The sequence below is a fragment of the Stegodyphus dumicola genome, chromosome 9, assembly GCF_044657685.1.
Source record: "Stegodyphus dumicola isolate Sdum_Otavi_A_Nest chromosome 9, ASM4465768v1".
Classification (NCBI taxonomy): domain Eukaryota; kingdom Metazoa; phylum Arthropoda; class Arachnida; order Araneae; family Eresidae; genus Stegodyphus; species Stegodyphus dumicola.
In genome coordinates, this window is record NC_140776.1 from 152159006 (window position 1) to 152182729 (window position 23724).

General features: G+C 33.9%; 1 protein-coding gene across 1 annotated transcript in view; it reads right to left on the reverse strand.

Moving 5' to 3' along the window:
- Positions 1 to 23724, reverse strand: part of LOC118181500 (nose resistant to fluoxetine protein 6-like) — a 75205-nt gene that overhangs the window by 24991 nt on the left and 26490 nt on the right. The window contains exons 7-10 of the mRNA XM_085824248.1: positions 21433 to 21526; positions 15111 to 15194; positions 14261 to 14426; positions 7996 to 8075 (exon numbers count right to left, since the gene is read on the reverse strand). Of these exons, the coding sequence (XP_085680374.1) occupies positions 7996 to 8075; positions 14261 to 14426; positions 15111 to 15194; positions 21433 to 21526 (424 nt within the window). The remainder of the gene's footprint in view (positions 1 to 7995; positions 8076 to 14260; positions 14427 to 15110; positions 15195 to 21432; positions 21527 to 23724) is intronic.

Genomic DNA, 23724 nt, shown 5'->3' on the forward strand with positions numbered 1-23724 from the left:
ACAATCCGGGACGACAGAATTCATAACAGAGGTGGAGGTACTGCAATAATTATTAAAAACTACCTTCGTTTCGCCAAATATGAATTACCTAACACTGGCAATATAGAAAAAACAGCTGCAATAATTTATAGTGGAATGAATGAAGCCTATTTATTCATTTCAGTCTACAACCCACCTGGCAATAGACTAAACAATAATGATCTAAATAATTTCACAGCTGCTAATTTTCCTACTTTAATTGCGGGTGATCTTAACGCTAAAAATCAAGCTTGGAATTCAAGATCCAACAATACTAATGGAAATTTCTTGAACAACTACCTACTAAATCAAGATCTAAAAATTGTCGCACCTTTCTCCCCCACTAGAATTCATCATGATGGCGCCGGAGACATCCTTGATGTTCTATTACTCAAAAATATCAACCAAACTCCTTCTCTAGAAGTCACTTATGACCTTAATTCTGACCACCTGCCAGTCACCTTTGACTTCTATGGATTCTATCATCCTTTGAAAAAACATCGTACCAAGACCAACTGGAATCTAGTCAATAATCTTCTGCAAAATTATACCTGCAATAATAGTTACCCCCATAGCTTTGCAATAGAGAACGAAATCCATAAATTTACTACTACCATTCAAAACGCTATTTCCACTGCTACTTACTCCATAAAAGAAAATAAATCTCAAACCCTTCCCACCCAGATTAAGAATACTATCAAGCTCAGAAACGCAGCCATTAAGACCTGGCATCAGTCTAGAAACCCAAATGATAAACGGCACCTCAATTACCTAAACCGAAAAATCAAGACTGAAATTCAAGAATACAGGAATCAACAATGGGACCACCTACTTGAAAATTTGGAGCCGAACCATGAAAATGTTTGGAGAATCGCGCGCTCCCTCAAAAATAATAACAGTTATACCCAGCACGCAATTGAACACTCTGGTACTAAATATTATTCGGACCAAGACATTGCTGACCTCATGGCAGAAGTACAAGAAAATATCTATAAACCCCTCCCGTCTAATAACTCGGAAACTGAAAACGAAGCTCAAGAAGCAGTCAACTACATACGCAATTTTACGCCTCAAAGGCACATACAGTTTACTTCTCCTAAAGAGGTGAAAAACATTATTAAAAACCTTAAGACAAGAAAAGCGAAAGGTTACGACCATCTTAACAATAAAGCACTTAAAGCCCTGCCAAATAGATGCATTATCAATCTCTGCAATATTATCAATGGTTGTATTAGACAGTCATACTTCCCCCAATAATGGAAGCACTCTATCGTAATTTTTATTCCCAAACAGGGAAAAAACCCAAAAGATGTCAATAGCTATCGCCCTATCAGTCTTTTGCCGGCTATGGGCAAAATTTATGAGAAAATCCTTAACAATAGACTCACAAACTTCCTAGAAAATAATGACATTATTGATAACTTACAATTTGGATTTAGAAAAGGTCACTCGACCACTCATCAAGTCTTAAATCTTGTGGAAACAATAGCTCTTGCGTTTCAGAAAAAAAGTGCAGTTGCCGCATGCTACCTCGATTTTGAGAAAGCTTTTGATCGAGTGTGGCATGCTGGGCTAATTCTAAAACTCATAGATCTCGAAATTCCTAAAAATTTAATTAAAATTATCTTCTCTTTTCTATGTAACAGAACTTTCCAAGTCAGAATAGGTAATACCTTCTCCAAAAAGAAAAGGATGTTTTGTGGCGTCGCTCAAGGCAGTGTTTTGAGCCCAAAACTTTTTAATATTTATATTAACGATCTACCTCAACCTCTTAACTCCAAAGTACTCAAATATGCAGATGATGCTGTTGTACTCTCTGAATCTATTCAACCTCAACTGGCCATTAACAACCTCCAAATGTATGTTAACAATATTGCACACTGGTGCACAATTTGGAAAATAAATCTCAACGCTCACAAATGCAATACTGTTCTCTATAGACGTTATAAAAAACTTCAGAATGTCAACACTGAAATTAAAATCAATAGTACTCCTATCCCACATAATGATGCTTACAAATATCTGGGTGTTTATATCGATAAACAGCTGAACTTCAAAACCCACCTTCAATACATTGCCAATAAAGGGAATTCTGCTTATATGGCTATCTATCCACTTATTGGACGTAACTCCAAACTTAACTTACATACAAAAAAGATTCTCTATACTTCTCTCATTAGACCGATCCTTACATATGCCGCCCCTGCTTGGGCTATTGGCAATAAAAATGAAAGGAAGAAGATTGGTATTTTACAAAATAAAATATTAAGATCAATCACAAACGCTCCCTGGTTTATCAGGAATAAAGATATCCAGAAAGACCTCAAAATTCCTGATCTTATGGATCACATCCTCACCATATCTCACAATTTCTTTGAGAAAGCTAGGAATAGCGAGTACCAAGCAATCAAAAACATCATTGATTATGATCCAACTATTGAACATACGGTAAAAAGGCCGCGGACAATACATCACAATCCTAGATGGTGATTGTAAATATGTAAATAGTGTATATATCTTTTCCATTTACCCAAGATCTCATTTATTCAAGTTTATTTCTATTATTTTAATTTCCATTCAATTGAATCAATCATGTGACCACTCTGGTCAAATAGAACTTTGCGAACTAAGTTCGTCTCTGATTGGCTGACCCACATCACGTGGGTTTCACTTGTTGCTTAGAATTCTAAGTGCTCCTCTCTCATTCAGGGAGTGGATGCCGAGGTTGAAGGATTGCTTTCCGATCTGACCGCCATGCCGCCTGACTGCACGTGAACTGAGACCACTGCCGTAATAATTGCTAATGCCAAATTGCTTATCACATGTACAGCTAAAATCGCAGGATTATATCCTATAAATTTTTCGCCTCTGTGCGGGTGCTTATGCACTACTACTCTCTCTAACCAACTGGCCGAATGGCATGATCAAAACCGATTGGATTAAGGCTCTTTGTAGCCAAGGCCAAATTTGTAAAAGATACCGATTAGATTACGAGCACACTTTTGACACTTTTTGCACTTTACTTCTGTTGCCCTTTGAATTGGCCGGAGGCGACAGCTGACTCCGACGAAGAAAATGGAGCTTCTCCCCGATAGGCCTACGGGCCTCTTGGCTAAGCGCTGTGAGCGCGGGCCGTAGGTATGGGCATCTATGTCTTCAAAAAAAAAAAAAAATCGAAATTCTTTCATCAGTTTTTGTTGCGGGTGTTTGTGTATCTCAAGGAAAATATACAGAAGTAAATTTCTAGAAAAATGATGCGCACCATTGATTTTTCGTTTCACACGAGACCAGAGCGTTAATTAAAAACCGTTGTTTTTGGAAACCTCATTTGCTCATCCTAAATTCTACTAGAACTTCAAGGCTACCGTAAGGAATCAAACTGTTCTACGAACATCTTTTTCCATTCAACAGGCCGCCAGCACTGTATTTCACTTATCTTGCCGTAATGGAACCTCAATTGTTCATCCTAAAATCTACTAGAACTTCTAGGCTACAGTAATTGAATCCAAACTGTTCGACGAACATTTTTTTTTTTTCATTCAACAGGCTGCCAGCATTCCTCATGAGCTTCGATGGATTTCTTTTGTTTGATGATCCTTAACGGATAAGTCCCTTTTTCTCTTTGGTTAATTCTTGGTTAGTTAAATATTATAGATTCCTGCAGTTAAAATGATTGAATTAACTTAATTTGTTAATTTGTTGAACCCTAAATTTTTTTTTTGTAGTTGATAATTTTATCCTAACTCTATAGAAATCATTTTCCCTTGGTGTATCAATCAAGTAAAAGCTTTAAATGGAATAAAGATTTATAACCTTATTAAAATTATTGTAACTTAACTTAATGGTTAAGAAAATTAAGTTCTTCAAGAAATTATTTACCTTAATATTTTTTTTTTTTTTTTTTTTTTTTTTGAATTACTCATTGGTGAGGATGATTTGAAATAGTGCTTGTATTAGAGCTTTCTTGTTTCTCAGGACGAACTTGTTTGTAGAATAGTAAATGAGTCAATACTTATCTTATCCGGTTAAAACCATATTTAATTAATCTAAGAAAAAAAAATTAAATAAATAAAATTGTTATGTGCAATAATAGTATTTAAATGATTATATTGAGTGCAATATTAAGCAATATTTTTGTTGTATTGATGAATTCTGTGTGAAGTAGAAAGTGTAGCTTGTTAAATTTTTTTTTTATTATTTTTTCCCCGGGGAGGGTAGTGTTTCTTAAATTTATAGTTTATTTTGGTATGTTTTACCAGATTTGCAATATTAAATTTAATAGTAATTACAAGGATGTAAAATGTGTAAAACAATAGTTCAAATTTTGTTGAATATATTTTGATATTTTTTTTTTGACTAATGGATATATATATATATTTATAATTGGCATTAATAGTTAAATAAATAAGTTTTTCTAGATCATTCAAAGGTTAAATTTTTGTGTGTGTGCTCATGATTTTCACCCTTCTCATTCTCAAGTTGATTTCAGGGTTAATCCGAAAACACAACGCAAAATGTACAGGGCTTATTGATATTAATATATTTATGTTAAAAAATTTTAAGTGTTATGTCAACAGAGTAGGAAACCATATGATTTTTCTATAACAATTATATGGTACCATGATTTTTTTTTTTCTATAACATATTGGTGCCATTTGATTTTTCACCATAACACCTGCGTATGTATTTCCACGTAAAAGTTCTCAACATTAAAAATTTTTAATACTTCAATTTATACCTGCCCATAGATAGGAGCAAAAATTTAAGTATTTTTTTGCATTAAAATAATTGTGAGTACTGAAAGGATGGGGATTATTGTTACGGTATTACTGTGAGTTACAAATGTTACATCTTCTATTGATCATTAACCTTACTTTGCCTCAAACATGCCAATTAAATCTGATATTCATAAGAAATGTCACTCATTCTGGAACCAGATTAACAACAATTAATAGAAATGTGAGTTATACTTCCACTAGTAATTAATTATACATAGCCTGAAAATACGAGAAGAACACATCCAAAATTATGGCAAAGTATCTTGCACTCTATTCAATTTAAGTGCCATTTACTGCTTTTAGCTTTTTACAATAAATTTTCATTCTTCGATTGCCCACTAACGAACTGTATTCGTATTTGCTATTATTACTCCGTTTCTTTTAATTACTACATTTTTCTGTGTAACGAGGTTTCAAAAAGACATGCTTTTGTTAAATATTTGCGATATGTTGATAAAATTTCAGCAATTTTTAAAGGCTGTATTATTTCGGCAGTTTTTAGAGGTTTTTATTTTTTAAATTCAGTAATTTTTAGAGTAATTTTCAATAATTTTCTGCATCCATTTTATTAAAGCTGTATGAAAACGCAATGATCAAATTTTGTGCTCTGATTCAGTTATTGGTTTTTTCCATTTTAGCTATTTTCTGAAAATTAATGCTATGTTAAAATGTTTACAGCAGTTTTTTGAAAACTTGAAATTATTTTTATTTTATAATCATGATATTACTTTAAAATATAATTTTAACGTTAATCCTGCGGATTATTTTCTAGCTTATTTAACATATCACTGGAAATCTAATTTTTTCAATCTTTTTCCCTCTTGATATTTATTTATTTATTTATTTATTTATTTTTTACCTTTTCTACTAGAATTGAAACGACGTCTACAAGAGCCTGAAATTATATGGGTTATCCATAAGTTTTCTTTCAAAAGAAATAGCTGTGGCGCAAGGGACAAATATGTAAATTCAAAGGCAAAATGTGAACATTAAAATGAGACAGCATTATAAATTGATGAAACATTAAACTTTTATCAAAATATAAAATGTATAAATAAAAAACTTTAATTTAGATCCAACCAGCACATGGGAATACGGATAAATTAAAATACTTGAAAGATTAAATTAAAACACTTCTCTGTTGCTAGAAACAAATTACTGTAGATCGAAATTAAAATAACTATCGAGGTACAAAGCAAATGGTAAATATAAATATGCAACTTTGAAACAGTAAAAATAAGATTAGTAACCTTTTGATAACAGAAAATATCATCTATCATGCGCCGTCTCATCGGGAGAAAAACAACGCATGATAGATAACCAACCATTGCCAGCCACGTTTATAAATGCAAAGTTTGAATCTTAAACAACTTAAGAAATTTAAGCGTAAACATTAATATTGCTAATATAAGGTTAAAAGCTTAATGCTTAATGTAGCTAAGATAAGTTTACTCCTTTCCTACGTGACTTAAATAAATAAATAAATAAAATATGAAGCATGGTACAACTTTCACGAACAAATGCAGCTGAATAATAATAGATAACTTTATAACAATGATAAATCGCAAATGGCTTTAAGTTAAATGTTTAAAAGTGAGTCGTAAATATGCGTGTGAAACTATCAAACCTTGCATGTTCTTCTCCACTCTTATGTTATTTTAGTATGTGAAACGTTCTTGAACAAAGATAATCATCTACTTATCCACAATCTTGCATTAAGTTGGAAGGAAAAGCATTAAGCATTAAGCATTTAGCTTTTCCTTTTTTCATCTATCTGTCTATGCATATATATTTGTAATAATAAAATTCCATAGTCAAGAATACACTTAAAATTCTAACTGTATGTTCTTTTCATTTTTAATGGCGACGTTCTCGTATTTGAAAGTACGTGGAATTAAATCCACAGCCCCGTAGTCAAGTTGTTTTTCCCGCCTTTTCTACACGTACAGTTATAGAATGTTCTGGAAATATTTAAAGCGAACTGGATTAGCTGACGAGGCTGACGTCATTCTTGGAAGCTTCGCCTTTCCAGAGGCTATAAAAGGACTCGCAAAGGAATATCGGGGGCTTTTTCTTAAATGTCACGATGCAGCAAACTTCATACAAAAAGTTATTAGTAATTCTTTTTTTTTTACTCCGGATATCTGATTTTGTAACTGCTATTTTCTCCTGGATAATAATAAATGGAGCCTTTTTTTAAAAAAAAACTTATCGTCTGATAATTTAAGCTACGACTAAAGCTGGTACATCACATATATATATACTATATATATATATAGAGAGAGAGAGAGAGAAAATACAGAGAGAGAATCTGGCTTTAGGGTTGCAGAATAATTATTCGAAGTGAACAAATAAGTGAGGAAATAAATAAATAACATTTCTCAGAAATTATAAAATTACAAAACTGGAACCAAAATATATCATTAAAATCATTTTTTTAGCAAAAACTTGGAAAATATATGTCTGATTTTTTTCATCTAGTGAGTAAAAATTACGTATGGACTTACAAGACCTAATGTTTGATTACATTTTCAAATCTAGTATAAACGCATTCCCCAACATAAAACATAAATGGCAATCTCATAATGTAGAATAATTTTAAAAGATAATTAGAGGGAGTATAGTGCGGATGTGATCTCTTGGTGTGGTCGCCGCATGTTGTTTCTAGATCTTGCCGATCTCTTGGTGCCTTCTAAAAGCGGTATTTTTAACCAATTACTAGTTACATTAAGGATGATGATTGCCAATAAAGAGCACCTGTTAAGGTCTCTGTTCTGTTCACTAATAATGCTGTCTGAGACCATTATTTTGACTGATGTTACTGTGTAGAGCACAGAACTCGTTAACTTCGGAGCCCTCGCTTCATCGCTAAACTGATCGGTTCAAACACAGCTGTTTCTAACGTGAAAGATTTTGCTCAGCGAGCCCAATACCAAAACCGTTTTATTTTATGTTTTAATTTACAAAATGTTTATTCAAGTCTTCAGACTACTAGAGTATTTATATATAAACCTATCCATAGTTAATTCTAAGCATTGGGTAATAATTTATTTTGCTCAGGCACTGAAGGGGAAATAACTGCCTATTAGTATATGTTAAATTCTAATCGTTTACGAAACAGTATAAGTTCAAATGTAAGTAAAAGCTTTTAAACTTCTGTAAAATATTTATTTCAAAATAAAAGCTATCAAATACTTACTTCAAAAGAGGCAAATATATTATAAGAGCAGCTATGTACATCTGCATATCACTTGCAATATACCAAGTATGAGGAAGACACTAGAAAAAAAGAATAATATGTAATACTTATTTGAATATTATTAGCTAGAGAAACAAACATTTAGTGCATTAGGTGGAAACAGTAGCATTTCAATCTTGCTTACGTGGAAAAATCAGAAGGAAAGATCACAGACTTGAATAAAAGATTAGAATATCCAGTAGCTAACAAATATTTGTAAAATATGCACAAGATGTGAAGCACTGTTTCTCCAAAATTATGTGCCTTTCCAACATGTACAAATGCCAGCGAAAAGGATATCCACTCGTTTCAGATAATACAGAATAAGATTCTCAGGATTATTACTGGAGCCTTGTACTATGTACGAAATAAAAATATTCACGATGACCTCAAAGTTGAGCTCATCTCCGAGTTTCTGCACAGACTAAACTCAAAATTTTATGACAAGGCCATCAGAAATACGTCAGCCTGTCTTTCGAACATTTTTTGCCTATGAAATACTCGACGAGGACAGAAATATCAGGCCCTACGCATCATTTCTTCACGAATGTCAGAAAATGCAGAGCCAAGACATCAGCAGCAGACTGCAGACATCAGCCCAGTCCGCGTACTAGGAGTATTTCATTCAAATTAACTGTATTGAAAAGCATGCTCAGGATTTTACTACTGCGTAGTAGGATTCGAATGAGTATTTTCTCGCTTCTGATTGGACTCCAGCTCATTGCACTCTCACTGCCAGTGAGTCTGCATAGACAACGTGTCTCATTTTATTAATCTCAAGTGTTCACATCATTATGGTGAAACAATTATGAAGAACCGTTATGTATGAGGCCCCTAATGGGGTTCCGTGATAAGGTCTGGTAAGAGCAGGATAAATTCCTGCTGAACACGAGAATACGCAACTAAAGCATCAAAGCATCTTATCCAAAATTATCTTGAAGATCGAGATATTTCTCATTGTATGATGAACTCGTCTAGATTAGACAAGAAAAACTGATGTTTCTGCTGATGTAGTCTCCTTATTATTACTCTCTTCACATTAATGTGAAGTGAATGCCAACCAAGTAATCAGCCAGAATTGGCAGAAAGTAAAGATCACCAGTGACAGTCCAGGTAACAGAAAAGGAACTCATCTTTTTCATAAAATTAGTAACACAATAACCTTGAGTTTGGCGTAAATTTAATTTAAGATCTCAATCAATTTCGAGGGCAAACAGGTACAGGTGTATCTTGATCAGGAGCAAAGAAACCTGCAAGATTGATGAAGCAATGGGCGTTAGGAAGGCCTTTAATAACGGTTTTAAAATTCTGTTATCTTAATTTTTTTAAGTTTTGCCGATAGGTAGCGTTACTTTCTCATTCGCTTTACTAGTATTTTTAACGGAAATCTCTTTATACACTGCTGAAAACACGCAATAATTACTATACTGAAGAAGCCCGAAAAGAATGGATCTGATACTTCGGATTACCGACCGATTAGCTTACTTTCAGCTCTAGAAAAATTACATGAACGACTTATCATCAGCAGAATAAAAAAGTTCAAAGAAGAAAAAAAGACCATCAATTCGGCTTCAGACATAGATTCTCAAAAACTCAGCAGATCACCCGCATTGTAGAATACAACGGAGATTGTTTCAATAAAAAGGAGATGGTAGCGGGAATTTTTGATCGATATTGAAAAGACATTCGGCTGAGTGTGGCATCCAAGCCTACTCATCAAATTCATTGGCTATAATTTTCCACCTGAAATCACCTTACTCATCTTCAGTTATCTAAATTCACGCACATTTCAAGTTAAAATTAAGGATACACTTTCTAACTCAAGAAAATATTATTGCTGGAGTTCTCCAAGGTTCAGTCTTGGCGTCACTACTTTTTAACATCTACATCAATAATATTCCCAACTATCTCAATGAAGCACTCATCGCGTTCTACGCAGATGACACAGCACTACTAAACAAGTCTATGGATCCTGGCCACGCAATGATGAAAATCAGTTAATTAACAAAATCAGTTATAATCCCGGTTCGAAGCTAGGAAGATCAAAATTAATTCAGAAAAATCCATAGTCATCTACTTTTAAAAGCATCCATCCAAAAACCCTCTGAAAAATATCCAAATGGACGGCATCACGGTGTGAGGTGTTAAATATCTCGGAGTGCATCTTGACTGGAAACTAACATTTCAGCATCATGTTAATTACATCTGTGATAAAACCAGTATAGCACTAATTGGAAGGAACTCTACACAGCCACAAAAGTACTCAGTACAGCCACAAAAGAGAATCCTATACTTACAAGCTATTAGACCCATTTCATTTTATGCATCTCCTGCCTGGGCACCAACCGCTAGATCTAATAGAACAAAAATTCAAAGATTTCAAAACAAAGCTCTAAGGATAATAACTAATACACCACAGTCGGTGCGAAACTCCACAATATACAACGATTTAAAAATAAAACCAACAGACTCGGAACTTCTGAAACACTCCCATATATTTTTTTTTTCTTTCTAAATTGTGCTAACTATAACAAAGAAGTTATTTCAAACATAGGAAATCAAGACTTCATTGTAGAGCGACAACACAAAGAGACCACCCATTATCCATTATAATTCCAGGTTGTAGTGTCTGTATATATTTATTCTTTTTTTTTATTTCTTACTTCATTATTATTTATTATAATCTGCCAAAGCGAAATGGACTTTGTTCTCACCTATCAAAGCAGGTATAGACTTTAACGTATTTTCATTTTATAGTTTTTTTCAAAAGCCCAACGAGCTCTATAGCAGAAGGTATAAAAATCAGTGCTTCGAAAATGCAGCATGATCCCAGACAAACGCAGAAATATCGAGGACATATGTACATATTGTTATCAAGACTATAATTTTACTTTACTTTACTTTACTTTATATAATCACTTATATTTGTCAACGTGCAGAATTGCCATGAAAATTGCTTATTTACGGAAAAAGTCATGCTTCTACGAGTCGCTCAAATCTATAAATCTATCTTCTACGCTCAAATCTATAAATCTATCTTGTACTTCTGTAGCCAAAGACTTTCCATAGGTTTGGATTTTATTCTTCATTCTTCATAAAGCCCTGGGATTAATACAAACTTAGACTGGTAAAGGCCGTACAGCGCATGCCTTTTATACGATGCGGCGACTGCTTTCCAAACTGCTATTATCTATTGATAATAAATTTTTCATTTATGAACCCCCCTATTTTTCATCCCATGATTTCTTATGTCTGTACGGTCTGGGTTTATTCATGTGAGACTAGCAGGAGAAAACTGCAAATTGCACAAAACTGTATTTTACGTCAAATCGCGAATTTCTCGTGGTACGTGAGTCCCAGCAAAATTCACGAAGAATTAAAAATCCGTCAAATTAGAACCTATTTTTATCACCTTGCTAAGAATTTTAATGTTAAGCGGTACAGTGTATTAAATTTTTCAATCAATATTTATAATTGTGATTTTAATGATGCTAAGAACAGTAAACAACCTTTGACTTTAATAAGATGACTGTTTGTGAAAAAAATGCCACTTTATTTTTGGTTACATATTCTGTGTTATTTATTTCTGTATGTATGTTTCGCATTGTGTGAATTTTGTTCTGTATTAGTAATGTTTGTTATACCAGTACCGGCTCTAGGTAACTTGCATTTGTTGTTGCTAGCTTGCCAGCTTTCTCATTAAATTTCCTTATTTTCGCATTATTTTTATCCACAAGATGTAAGTTCTTCCCTTTATTTAATTAGTTAAGGGAAAAAATCAAAAAGTTGTAACTTACCTTTAAGTTTAGAATTGAATTAGAAACTTAAAAAAAAAAAAAAAAAAAAAAAAAAAATTCTATAAGGGGTACTGCACTCTACGCAAGCATCCTTGTGTTTAACGCCACTATACCGGAGGACTGCAAGTTTAGACATAAATCATATTTCAGACACGATAACAATGTATGAAATCATGATGGTCGCAAAATCCATCTGCATTGATACAAAAGAAAGTATGAAGTACGTAACACTCTTCAACAATAATTTGCGTGCAGAAACACCTATACTGGTAACTGAATGAATTTCTCCCGAGGAAAGAAGTTGCAGTAATGACTTTCTCTACCAACTGTAATATTTGATTGGTGCAGTGTTTTCATCTCACATACATTTTCTTCTAGCAACATAAAGAAAGTGTCAACGATATTACTGGAGTACTAAATATTTGACTTTATTCCTTCTAAGAAAAATAGAACGCAAACCCTCTGTTTTATCTATTGGGTTGTTTGGAAAGTAATTCCTTTTTTTCTCAACGGAGGGCTTAGTTGTATTTTTTCATAGCCAAATTCACACTTAAGCCGCATAGTCATTATATATTTTGGCATCTGTTATCGAAAGACTTATTTGTGAAAAAGTTCCATTGATTGTACGCAGTAGTTTTTGGTTAGTGCCCTTTCAAATACGGAAAGTGAAAAGCAGCATTTTCGTAATATTTTACATTTTTACTCTCGAAAGAAGGAAGAAAAAAGCAGAATGCTCATATTACTAGCAAAAGAGTAATTTAAATATCAATGATAGAATGATTTAAGAAGTTAGATATTTGTACCATTCGTACATTACGATTACAACATTAATATTCTAACGATAACATAACCAAATGGGTACAATAATATGCAATTGTATGGGTGTAACAAATTGGTAAAGACATTTTTGTTAGAATAAATTCTGAGTATCTCAATTACAATAACACTTTATACTGTGCGTAATGTGCTTTTTAAATAGGCTCATATCTACAGGTTGATTCTAAACTGTTTTTACAAATTAAAATAGGGATGATAGTACCCATCCAGACGAGCAATAATTACCATAGAGTATAGGGGCGCATTCCACTCTGGGAGGCAGAAAAGAGGAAAGTAGAAACGCATCGAGGAAGAACAAGGAGGCTATCTCCTAAGACTATCCAGAATTAACCGTATGCAAATTTTCACTGAGAATAAGCAGCATTTTGCTCTTGGTTGGTGGCGAAGAAAGCCAATCAGAGCAAACGGTGTTCTTGAAAACGGCACAACATCATCGCTTCAAGTATTACCTTGATAACATTGTCCGAACCTTTTCGTGAATCCTATGGCGGAGTACATGTACGAGAAATTGGCAGATATTCACCTTACATCAATCATACGGTGGCGCATATGGTCCAGACAAACGCCGAAATATCGAATCATACGCTGGCACATACGATGGCATCATACGGTGGCACATACTCTCAACCAGTGGCGCGGCGTATTTTACACGATGAACGCATGCACCCTTACCACGTGCAAAAAGTGCGATCTTTGGACACAGGCGAACAGATGATTCTCCCTGCCGAGCAGACTTTGTGCAATGGATGCTTGGAATGAGGACTAACGATACGCGATTTCCTGCACTGATATTATTTAATGATGCGGCAACATTCAACAGAGAAAGCATTTTCAACGTGCACAATTAACACGTTTGGTCTGATAGCAATCCCCACTGCAAATATGCACTGCCCCTCATAAACTCCAGCAGAAACGTCTGGGCAGATATCCTAGGTGATTACTTGGTAGGCCCTTTCATCATGCCAGACCGTTTAACCGTCGCAACATACCATATCTTCTTGGGACAAGTACTTCCCAGTTTATTGCAGGCTTTTCCGCTCTCCATCCAGGGAGACATGCCGTTTATGCAAGATGGAGCCCAGCACATTTTCCCGTCACTGTTTGTAACATTTTGAATGCCACATATCCCGCACGATGGATCGGACGTGACGGACCTATGGTCTTGCCTCCTCGCTCACCGGACCTCGACCCACTGGACTTTATCTTCTGGGGCAGATGAAATCTTTAGTGTACGAGACGCCCGTGAACTCAGCTGAAGATCTCGTGGCGAGAATTGCTGTTGCCGCCTTCAAAATTAACACGGCACCAGGAATCTTCGAGAGGGTGTGCCAATCGTTCCTTCACTAAACAATAAATCTGATTGCGGAACTTTTGGTCTTGTTGTTAGCTTTCCCAACAATGTTGTAAGTTCAGGTTGGAATTTTAATCTGGCTTTTCTCTGCTTCTCAGAGTGGAATGCGACCCTTTGTTCTATGGTAATTATTGCTCGTCTGGATGGATACTATCACCTCTTTTAATTTGTAAAAACAATTTAGAATCACCCTGTATATGGATAAGTAATCTAAATGAATTTTAACAACGAAGATACAAACCGAATCTTCCGTTCTGTAGAAATTATTGATAAATATGAGATTACTCCACCAGTTGTTTTCACAGTCTCCCGCATAGCTGATAAAACTTTCACGCCAGATAGGCCCGTAACTTAAATGAAAAGTCATAAAGAAGCATATGATTGTAATAGCAACCATTGGCAGAACCCTAAAAGGTGGATAAAACAGAGTTAACTGTGCTTCATACTTTAAAAAAATTATGTTAATCTTATAAAATAAAGGTGAAATAAATGTTGAAACGAATTTAAAAGCTGAAATAAATAGTTGACCAAAAGTATAATGAAGTTTTCAGAAATAGATTATGATGAGTAGTAAAATCATAATATAGAGCTACGTATATTCTTTCGGAAAACAAATTAATTGAGCAGTTCGAAGGCATAACATGAAGCCGGTTGTGCTTAGCCAAGAGCATAGAAAATGTTAGAATACACAATTATCACAATAGTTCAAAAAATATCCCTATTGCCATATATGTAAATGTAATAATTTTCAAAATCTTTATTACTGTAATTCATATTTTACAAGAAATTTTAAATTTATTTTGCGCTTTGCATATTTTTCTTTCTTAGCTGGTAATATTTTAATGAAAGAAAAACGCACGAAAGAGTCATATAAACATCATTATATATAAAAAATGAAGCTCAGTTGTGTAATTCGTTTTTCATCTTTTCATTCTTTTTTCATGTTATTATTTTAGGTGAAAGTCTTTTAATCTACTTAATTTATTTTATTAAATAAATAAATTAATTACTTTATAGGAAATGATCCGACTGGTAATTCTAGTTTTTCGTTTGACAGTGGGAGGATTGACATAACTTTGTTAAAATCTTACCTCCAAATTCTGTGCAATATGTAGTAAGGAATGTTGATACTTCGGCGATTTTGTGAGACTATGTGATAGGAAACCAGTAGCCCTCTGAAAGAAAAATATTATAAAAACAAATTACTGCAGGTTATTGTTACAAATTCCATAAAATTATTGCACATTTCTGAATTTTAATTGAACTTAGAACTGGTTGATATGCTTGAGAACTCATCTCTAATATGCATTTATCTAATACGTGCAGTATATTCTACACCAGTGGGTAAAAAATAAAGACGAAGTGGAGAACAGGGAGACGAATGCGTAGAACTAACATGATTCCAATCAGTAATTCACCGAGGACACTCCGACAGAGCATACGCTTATATTCCCACAATATGTCATTCACAGTATATACTGCGGCTGTGTGTGAAAAGTGTAAAGAACACTGGTGCAGCTTTTCAATGGAAGTTACCAAGCAATGCAAAGGACGTCAATTTGTGGTAGTGTGAAATCTTCAGACGGTTTTATTCAAAACTCTGGATGACTTTGCTCGAGATCGAACTATCGGAAAGATGCAGGAATGTTGAAGTGTGGTTAATGTAGCAGAGGCGCTTGAATTGAGTACAGTATGGTGCACTGATGTTTAGCAAAATGTTCATCAATACGAACAGGGCCCGAAAAACCAGTAATGAAATACTGGCGATAAGAAATGGAAACACGCAGCGAAATATAATCACAAAACACGCTACTAAATACCTGAAGTCGCTTTTTAAACCCATCATAAGAGAGCTCATAGGTAATTTGTATACTCAGAAAGACATACGTGCAATGAAAAATTTATTTCAGACTATCTGTGGCGGTGGAAGCACAGGGACTGAGGAACTCAACAGTGGGTTAAGTACTCCTCAAAAATAGCAAACGGATACTTTTTACTGACGATTTCAAGCGTCTAACTTTTAAAGATCCATACTAATTTTCCATTAAGATTTCAACTTGTAGGAAGCAGAGTTCTCGTTTGGGGAGACATACTGTTTAATGGTAATACGGAGTTCCATATATTCTAAAGAGGTTCAGTCACTGGGGACAGCTGTTGTACCGAGGCTCTCTTAACAAGTTCCATTTTAGACCGAGGTTCTCCTAACGAGCATCATTTCAGGACTGCTGCGAGCCATTATTTCCCCTTCATGAGAGACAAGTCTATGCCTTATCCTACAGTAGCTTTTACAGGATGTGAAGATATTAGCCTCAGGGATTGACTCGTATAATCTTCGGATCTAAATAAATTTGCCCACCGGTGGGAAATACGTTTATGCAATGTCGCTATTTGCAGTTGAAACTTCCGCAGTTGCGATCAGCACTTCAAGAGGACTTGGCCCTAGTAACTCAAAAGTGCGTTGCGATAAACAGGCAATACATGTACAGGCAATATTCAGGAGTTGTCACATCCTCCTGCTGCCTGTAAAGTGGAGTTTTCGTCTTTTATAATGCTGTAATCAGACCTCACATTCAAATAAAGCTCTATTTTAGCCTTTGTATTTTAGGCCGTTCACCTTTACGTAGCCTGGCATCTCGACAATTTTATGGTATGCATCATACTTATTAGAAACACTCCGGGACGATATTGTATACCAATGTTACCTTGTCCTTAATTTTTTCACACCACTATAAAAGGCTTTCCAATGAATCCTGTATTTAACCAGTACTAAGCAGCTCATTAATGTGGTAAAGTTATTCTTGTGTTTAGAGCTTTCTCCACAAGATTAACTTTTTCAATAAATTATGTATGCAGGAGAAGAAAAACGTTCTCACCTTATTCGAATAAAGAGCATTCAAAACATATCGATAACGTTAAAACAATTTACAATTAATTTTTAGAATCCTGTTACACATTTATACACAATGTTCAGGGACAATAGACGAAGCTAAAATCGAGGAAACTTTCGAGTTTTTTTTTTTTTTTTTTTCATCCCATTAATATTTTTATCATTAGCTTAAATATAACAATGTAGCTGTATATAATTTATTTCGCAATCACTAATATTTGCGATTTTATGCATTAGGAACTTAATTTTTCCTTATTTGCGTAAATCATATTAAACACTGTTCATGCTAACATAATAATAAATAAAATAAAATCGTATGTTTAAGCTTTAAACCACTGTGATTAAATATACTAGTCCAGAAAGGAGATCGAGAGTGGAATAAATGCTTCAAAAGAGAAGAAATAAAACATATCTAGGCCATCTTCGTCAGGGGGTTGATGCAAATGAGAAAGATAAATGGAATAGGCTGTTTTGTTTTTGAACTGATAATGATACATATTTTCTAAATTTAAAACTTCCTTAAACTACAAAAAAGGTGCAGAACTATTTGTGTCTCTAACAGTTCAACACTTGCAAAGAAGAACTTTTACTCAATTTTTCCACGAATCCAAAAACAGTTAAGGTTGATATCATAGCATAAAACAGCTCTTTCATTGCTTTAAATAGAAAAAATGTCGAGTAAACTAATTCTGAAACTAAATACAAACAAAACATAAAATAGTAAACATAACAGAATAATAAGCGTTATGTAATAATATTAATTAGTATCCCATAACAAACTATTCTAAATAAGGAAACAACTACCTTGTCAAAAAATAAAAATTTATTAAAATCGTAAAATGAATCTAGAAAAACACCTCGAACGTTAAATCCTTGTGTGACTGAAGCATTGGATCGTGTTAACCCTAAAATATGATCAGAAGCAAATAAACAATTTGAACTCCTAAATTAAAAATGCCTTGAAATTGAGGTGCTGAAGTGGGTGCATTTTTTAATAATAGGCAGAGATTGTCAAACCGTCTAATCAAAATTAAATAAAATTAAGGCATCTATCCAAAATATCTTACGCCAACAAATCTAACACCAATGATAATGAACACGATCACTTAGATCTATAAATTTACAACTTCCACAAAATTCAAATTATTTGACAAAATAAGATTTTTCACTTTCAATATAATTAAGGGTTTTAATTGGCAACTAAATTCCTCCAGAGAAATCACGGTAAGCGCTATACTTAAATAAACCAAAAGAATTAAAAATAAAAGTATTGACAGTCAAGTATTTCAAAAGAACTTAGAGTATTAGTTAAAACACTAAAAAATAAGAAAATTCACCAAAACATTATTTCAAAACAGCTTACTAAATTAAACTTGTCAGTCTAAAAATGATTTTTCAACTTTAAACTTTTCACCTAAAACCTTTACAGTAGTAGAGACTGAAAGCATTAACACAGTTTAATTAAACATTCTTTCTTTTCTGTTCTACGCATTCGTGGATTTGGAGTAATTTGTGATAATACTGGATGAAGAATCGAAACGCAATTTATTCGCCAGTAAGCACTGTTACACAGGACCTTTTCAGTCAAAAGACACCTTTTCAGTCATCGAAAAGCTACGATAAACGCTCTGAAACAATCAGCAACACAGCCTTCAGACTACAGCGGTGAAGGCAGCTTCACGGCAAAGCACTGATATACAGCTTTCCACTCGCTCGATTGCTAAGAAGCTAATCTCTGATATCAAGACACTACTACCTCGCGCACAGGCAGGATATATATATATAGCTTTAACCTACCTTCGAGAATATTCCCGAGAAAACCGCTAAGAATGCGTTCTAGAATTTTCTCGCTCCATCTGTGACATATCGCCAATTTTGTTACCAAAAGGGGGATTTCGCGCCAAATGTGGCAACCTTGATTTTTATTTTCCACCTTCTGGCAACCCTAGCACCGCTTTGCGAGGAAGTTATCTCACCGCAGCATGATGAGCATTTCGCAACATTATCACAGTCATTACATTTGTTTTAATTTTGAGTAGTAGGTTTAATGTTCGCCTTCACTTAGGAAAATGTGCTCACTTTAGCGGCCTGCCAGAGTAAAACCTTTATTGTGCAAAAAATTACATATTATTTCGTTTTGTTGCTTTTAATCTTAGTAATTTTCAAGGGAGAGTTATAAATTCACAATCGAATTGTAATATTTGGCTGAATTTAACGATTATTTCTTTATACTTTAACCAAATTTCTTTTCTTAAGCATCAAATTTATTTGCTTCACTCAATTTTTTCAAAGTTATAAATTTACACGCCACACCACGTTTAAAAGAAATCATTCTTGCAAATTAAACATTGCAATTCCTCTCTCGTTTAAAAAGCACTACGACTTCAACTCAAAAAATGAGTTTACTCATTTGGCGGTTTTCTATAATACTAGAATAATTACTGTAGAGTTACCACACTGATGCATACGACTCCGCTCTGATACTTCAGAGATGCACTGATCGACTTAGATCAATTCACATCTTTCCATTTTTCTTTTATTCTACGCCCACCAGCGGCCGAGCGGTAAAGTCGCTGAACACTGGTAATTCGGTTCGAGTCCCGCGAACGGGCTGGCTGCATGGGTGTTTTCGTGGTTTTCCCCATGTGTACTGTGTATACGAGCCAGTTTCCCTTAGAAAGTCCTCCACGAAGGCATTCCTCCCTTTAGGCAGATAGCCCTAGTGTGCTTAGCCGTAATTAAATACACCACCACCACAATACACTATCTTTTATTCTACACTACTTATAGAGTTTTTCCTTTTTCATAAGAAAAACACCACTAGCTTTAATTTTTCAGTTCAAATGATTTGTTTTCTCGGAAGCACATATTAGGGTTAACTCAGCGCAGAATTTCGATAACAAGAATTTAATATTTGTAGTGTTTTTACTTTTACGATTTTGATTTATTTTTAATTTTTGACGCAATATTTTTTTCTTTATTTACAATAGTTTGTTACATGATATATGAAATTCATTCTATTATGTTCATTATTTAATTCTTTGTTTGTATGTGGGTGCAGAATTATTTTGAGCCACATGTTTTGTAATTAAATCAATGAGAATAAAAAAAATTTAACTCTTTTTATGCTATTATTTGAATTTTAACTGCATTGGGATTCACGAAAAATTGAGTAAAAACTCTTGTTATTGCCACCTGTAGGGGTTGGACCCAAAGAGACACAAATAGATTTGTAACACATTCACAGAAGCTTTAAATTTAGCGAATTTGTGTCATTGTCAGTTCAGAAACAGGCTGTTCCATTTGTTTGTCTCAACACACCAACCCCTCTGACAACGATGCATCGAGAGAAGTAAATTTTTTACATATTTTGCCTTTAATCTTTTTAGACATACCAATTATCGTAATTTTTTCATTTTTGCAGCATTTATTGCATTTTCGAATTTACATAAAATTACATAAAACACGTAGAATTCTGAAGACATAAAATTAAAAGATAAGTCAGAAAAAGGTGGCTTTTGAATGTAAAATAAATATTTAACAAAAATATTATCATCACATCGTATATGTCTACTGTATGCCTTTCAGATAAAGTGTTATATAAATCAGAAAGATATGTAGTAGTTTATCTTTAACATATCCATTCGTGTGAACATGAAAGAAAATAATACATAAATAAATTTAAATTTCAAATTTGAGTTGTTATCTTTGGATTACTCTAGAATATTTGGATTTTTTAAAATTTCCTTCTAATCTCGACTTTAATAATTTTCCTGTTAAACGCGGTTGTTTTGGTAACTTGTATACGAAATGTTTGGACCAGGATTATAATATCCGTGGCATAAAGGTAGGCAGCGCTTTAGAAGTATGAAGCAAGAAACTGCTAGCAGTATTATATGTGCAATAATGGGTTAAAAATGTTGAAGAAACGTGCAGTTCATTTGTTTGTCATCTAAACGCAGTGAATTGGTAATAAGAAAACATAAAGTCTAAGTTTACGTCAGGAAACTAACTTACATGCAAATACTCCATCCTGGTTGTGGTCAACAGTTTGGATCACTTCTAGCAGGAAGATAGCTGCATACTGTTTGTTGCGGATCTCCACATTAATAAACTGTATTAATTTGTTAACGTCATTTGTGAAATATCTTAGTATGAATGCAAATCGTTTGTTTGGGAGAAATGAAAGATATTCACCATTCTGTTAGGAATAATACTTTAAAACACTTTATATAGCTTTCACAAGAGACTTATGAGACTAAATCGCCTTTTGTCATATTCTTTTTATGTTGGAAGAAAGGTCGATTGTATGACTTCTTTTACATTTATTTATTTAAATTTTTTTACGAAAAGTTTTAATGTAAAATCACTCATAAAGTATTAGGTTAGAATAAAATCTCTTCAAATTGTTAACTAATTTTTTTAATCTTTTTTATTTATTTTTAAAAACTTCTTTCCCTTCTGAAAGTGTAAAGATTTCAAGTTAAAAAACAGAGAGAATAGATTAGGCAGTATGCTACGCTTACCCTATGCAGACGAATGTTTCAACTGCAAAAGTCCCGTTCATCACTATTTGGAAAGCGATATCTTTGCCAATCGTCATAGTTTTGAGTAGACCCGCTAAAAGACAAGAAATATGCTATAATTTCAAAATACTTATTTTTATACACAAAAATGGTATTAAATAATTGTGCATAATTTAAAATATTATTTATATATGTCTCCATAATTTTTAAATGAAGTGGGCGGAACTTATTGACGATCAGAAGAAAGTTCAGATTGAATAAAAGCAACTATAAACGCCTCCAGCAAAAACCAAAGGACCGTTAACAAACTTAAACCTACAATGAACCAGACGGAAGAAAACGGCAATAACAGAATCATACACCATTATCTAATTAGTATGAATAGATATTGTACAATCCATTAATATTCACTAATTGCAAGTTACTGATCATCTAGAGTAAATTAATTAAAAAAGGCATTGCTTTGACACAAGATAAATTTTTGTCATATTTCATGACATTTCTGTCATATGTGATTATTACAGAGATGTTCAAATCCTTAACAAGCGATGAGATGTTAATTCATGTGAATTCCTTATCAACTCATTGCTCATACCTTGAATGGTACAAAAACATGATGTTACTCTATTCTTCTCTTCTGTGTGTGACATGCATTGGAAAGTCTTGATGTATTTGGCTTGTTGTTGTTTTTCTATTTAAAGACTGATTACAGATACGATAAATGAAAGACTGAAATTAGTAACACTATAACAGGTGTTGAGAATTTTGAAGAAATACACGTTCATCACGTATGTTAGAAACAGAATGCTTATTCAAATAACAAATATTCATTTACAACGATATTCGTAACAAAAAAAAGTACTGTTTTATCGATTTATATCCAATGATATATAAACATGAACCAGTAATGTTCTGTAATAATTACTGAAAATTAGTACATGTTTGAAATTACATTCATTGCCATTAGATGAAGTTGTAAAACATTGTGTTTCAGTATTTTCTTGAATTTCGCTTCTTTGTCGATTTAGTTTTGATAAATTTATTTATTCATCTGCTGGAGATAATCATCTACTAGAATCATTTTGATGCAATCATTCTATGATTGGCATTGATGTATGTAATGTACTGTACAGAGAAAGATCTGGTAAGTACAATGAGACCGTTTACTCCGGAAAGAGATTGTACTATTAATAAGGTAGTTAATGAGTCCCGGCGACATCCGCACTTAGTCCTACACCCAAGGAGATCTTAACTCGTAACCTAACAATGAGCGAGGGATAAGATAGTTAGACACTGGTAGTTTTACTCTGGTTCAGATTGAAACGGAAGAGATGGTTCCACGAGTGCTTCCATAATTTTCTCATTTTATAAGGAAAGTAACAGCCACATTCTCTTAGAAAGTATTTTCTGAAGGTGTACCTCTCCTTAGGCAGAAATCCCTAGTCGGCTTCGTCCTAATCAATAAAATCCATTCCAATCTTAACTACTGTATGTTTCTTGGTGGCAGTACTGAACTGGAATTACTTTACCAATTGCATTACAGATATCTTCAGTCGCTTTTAGATGTGGAAATCTGGCCGAATATCTTCACTTTGAAGTTGTTCGACGATCACCATGTGGATGAGCGTTGTCACGCATAAAAAGGAAATAAGAACAAAATATATCTATGACATGTCATGTATAAGACATGTCTCTTTAAGATCTCCTGCCTCTGAGCAAGCTCCTCCTGATCTCTGAGCAGACATGAAACATTTCTCAAACACATGGAGGCCATCCAAAATGGTGGCTGCTGAGACCATGGCAACTCCACCTCAGAGTGATTCTTTTTATGTTATTGCAGGAATGGCACTGAGTACAGACTCTGTACAGATGAAGATGCCTAAATAATCAGCATTTATTCTTAATATAGTTTCATCAGTGAACAGGACTTGGTTTCGCTCAGATTGGCTCCAAGGATAATGTTTTCTGCACTAAGCTACGCGTGCTGTTTTATATGAATGCTTGAATGGAATGGTCTTTTGTCAAAACTTCCCCTCTCATAAAGTCTTTTGGAAATACTAACTTTTGGAAAAAAAAAAAAAAGATCTAGTAGCAGGGATAGTTTCCGAGAAAACTGTATGGCTATAGCCTCAAAATCTTGGCTGAAAATGTTAAACACCACTCAGTATTAGGCGTCGTGGCTCTTGGGTACCCTTACTCATTCTTTGCGGATAAGGATCCAATTTCCTGAAACTGTTCCAAAAAATTATAGACGATACTAAGGGTTACATTCACCCATCTTACAAGCTGAAC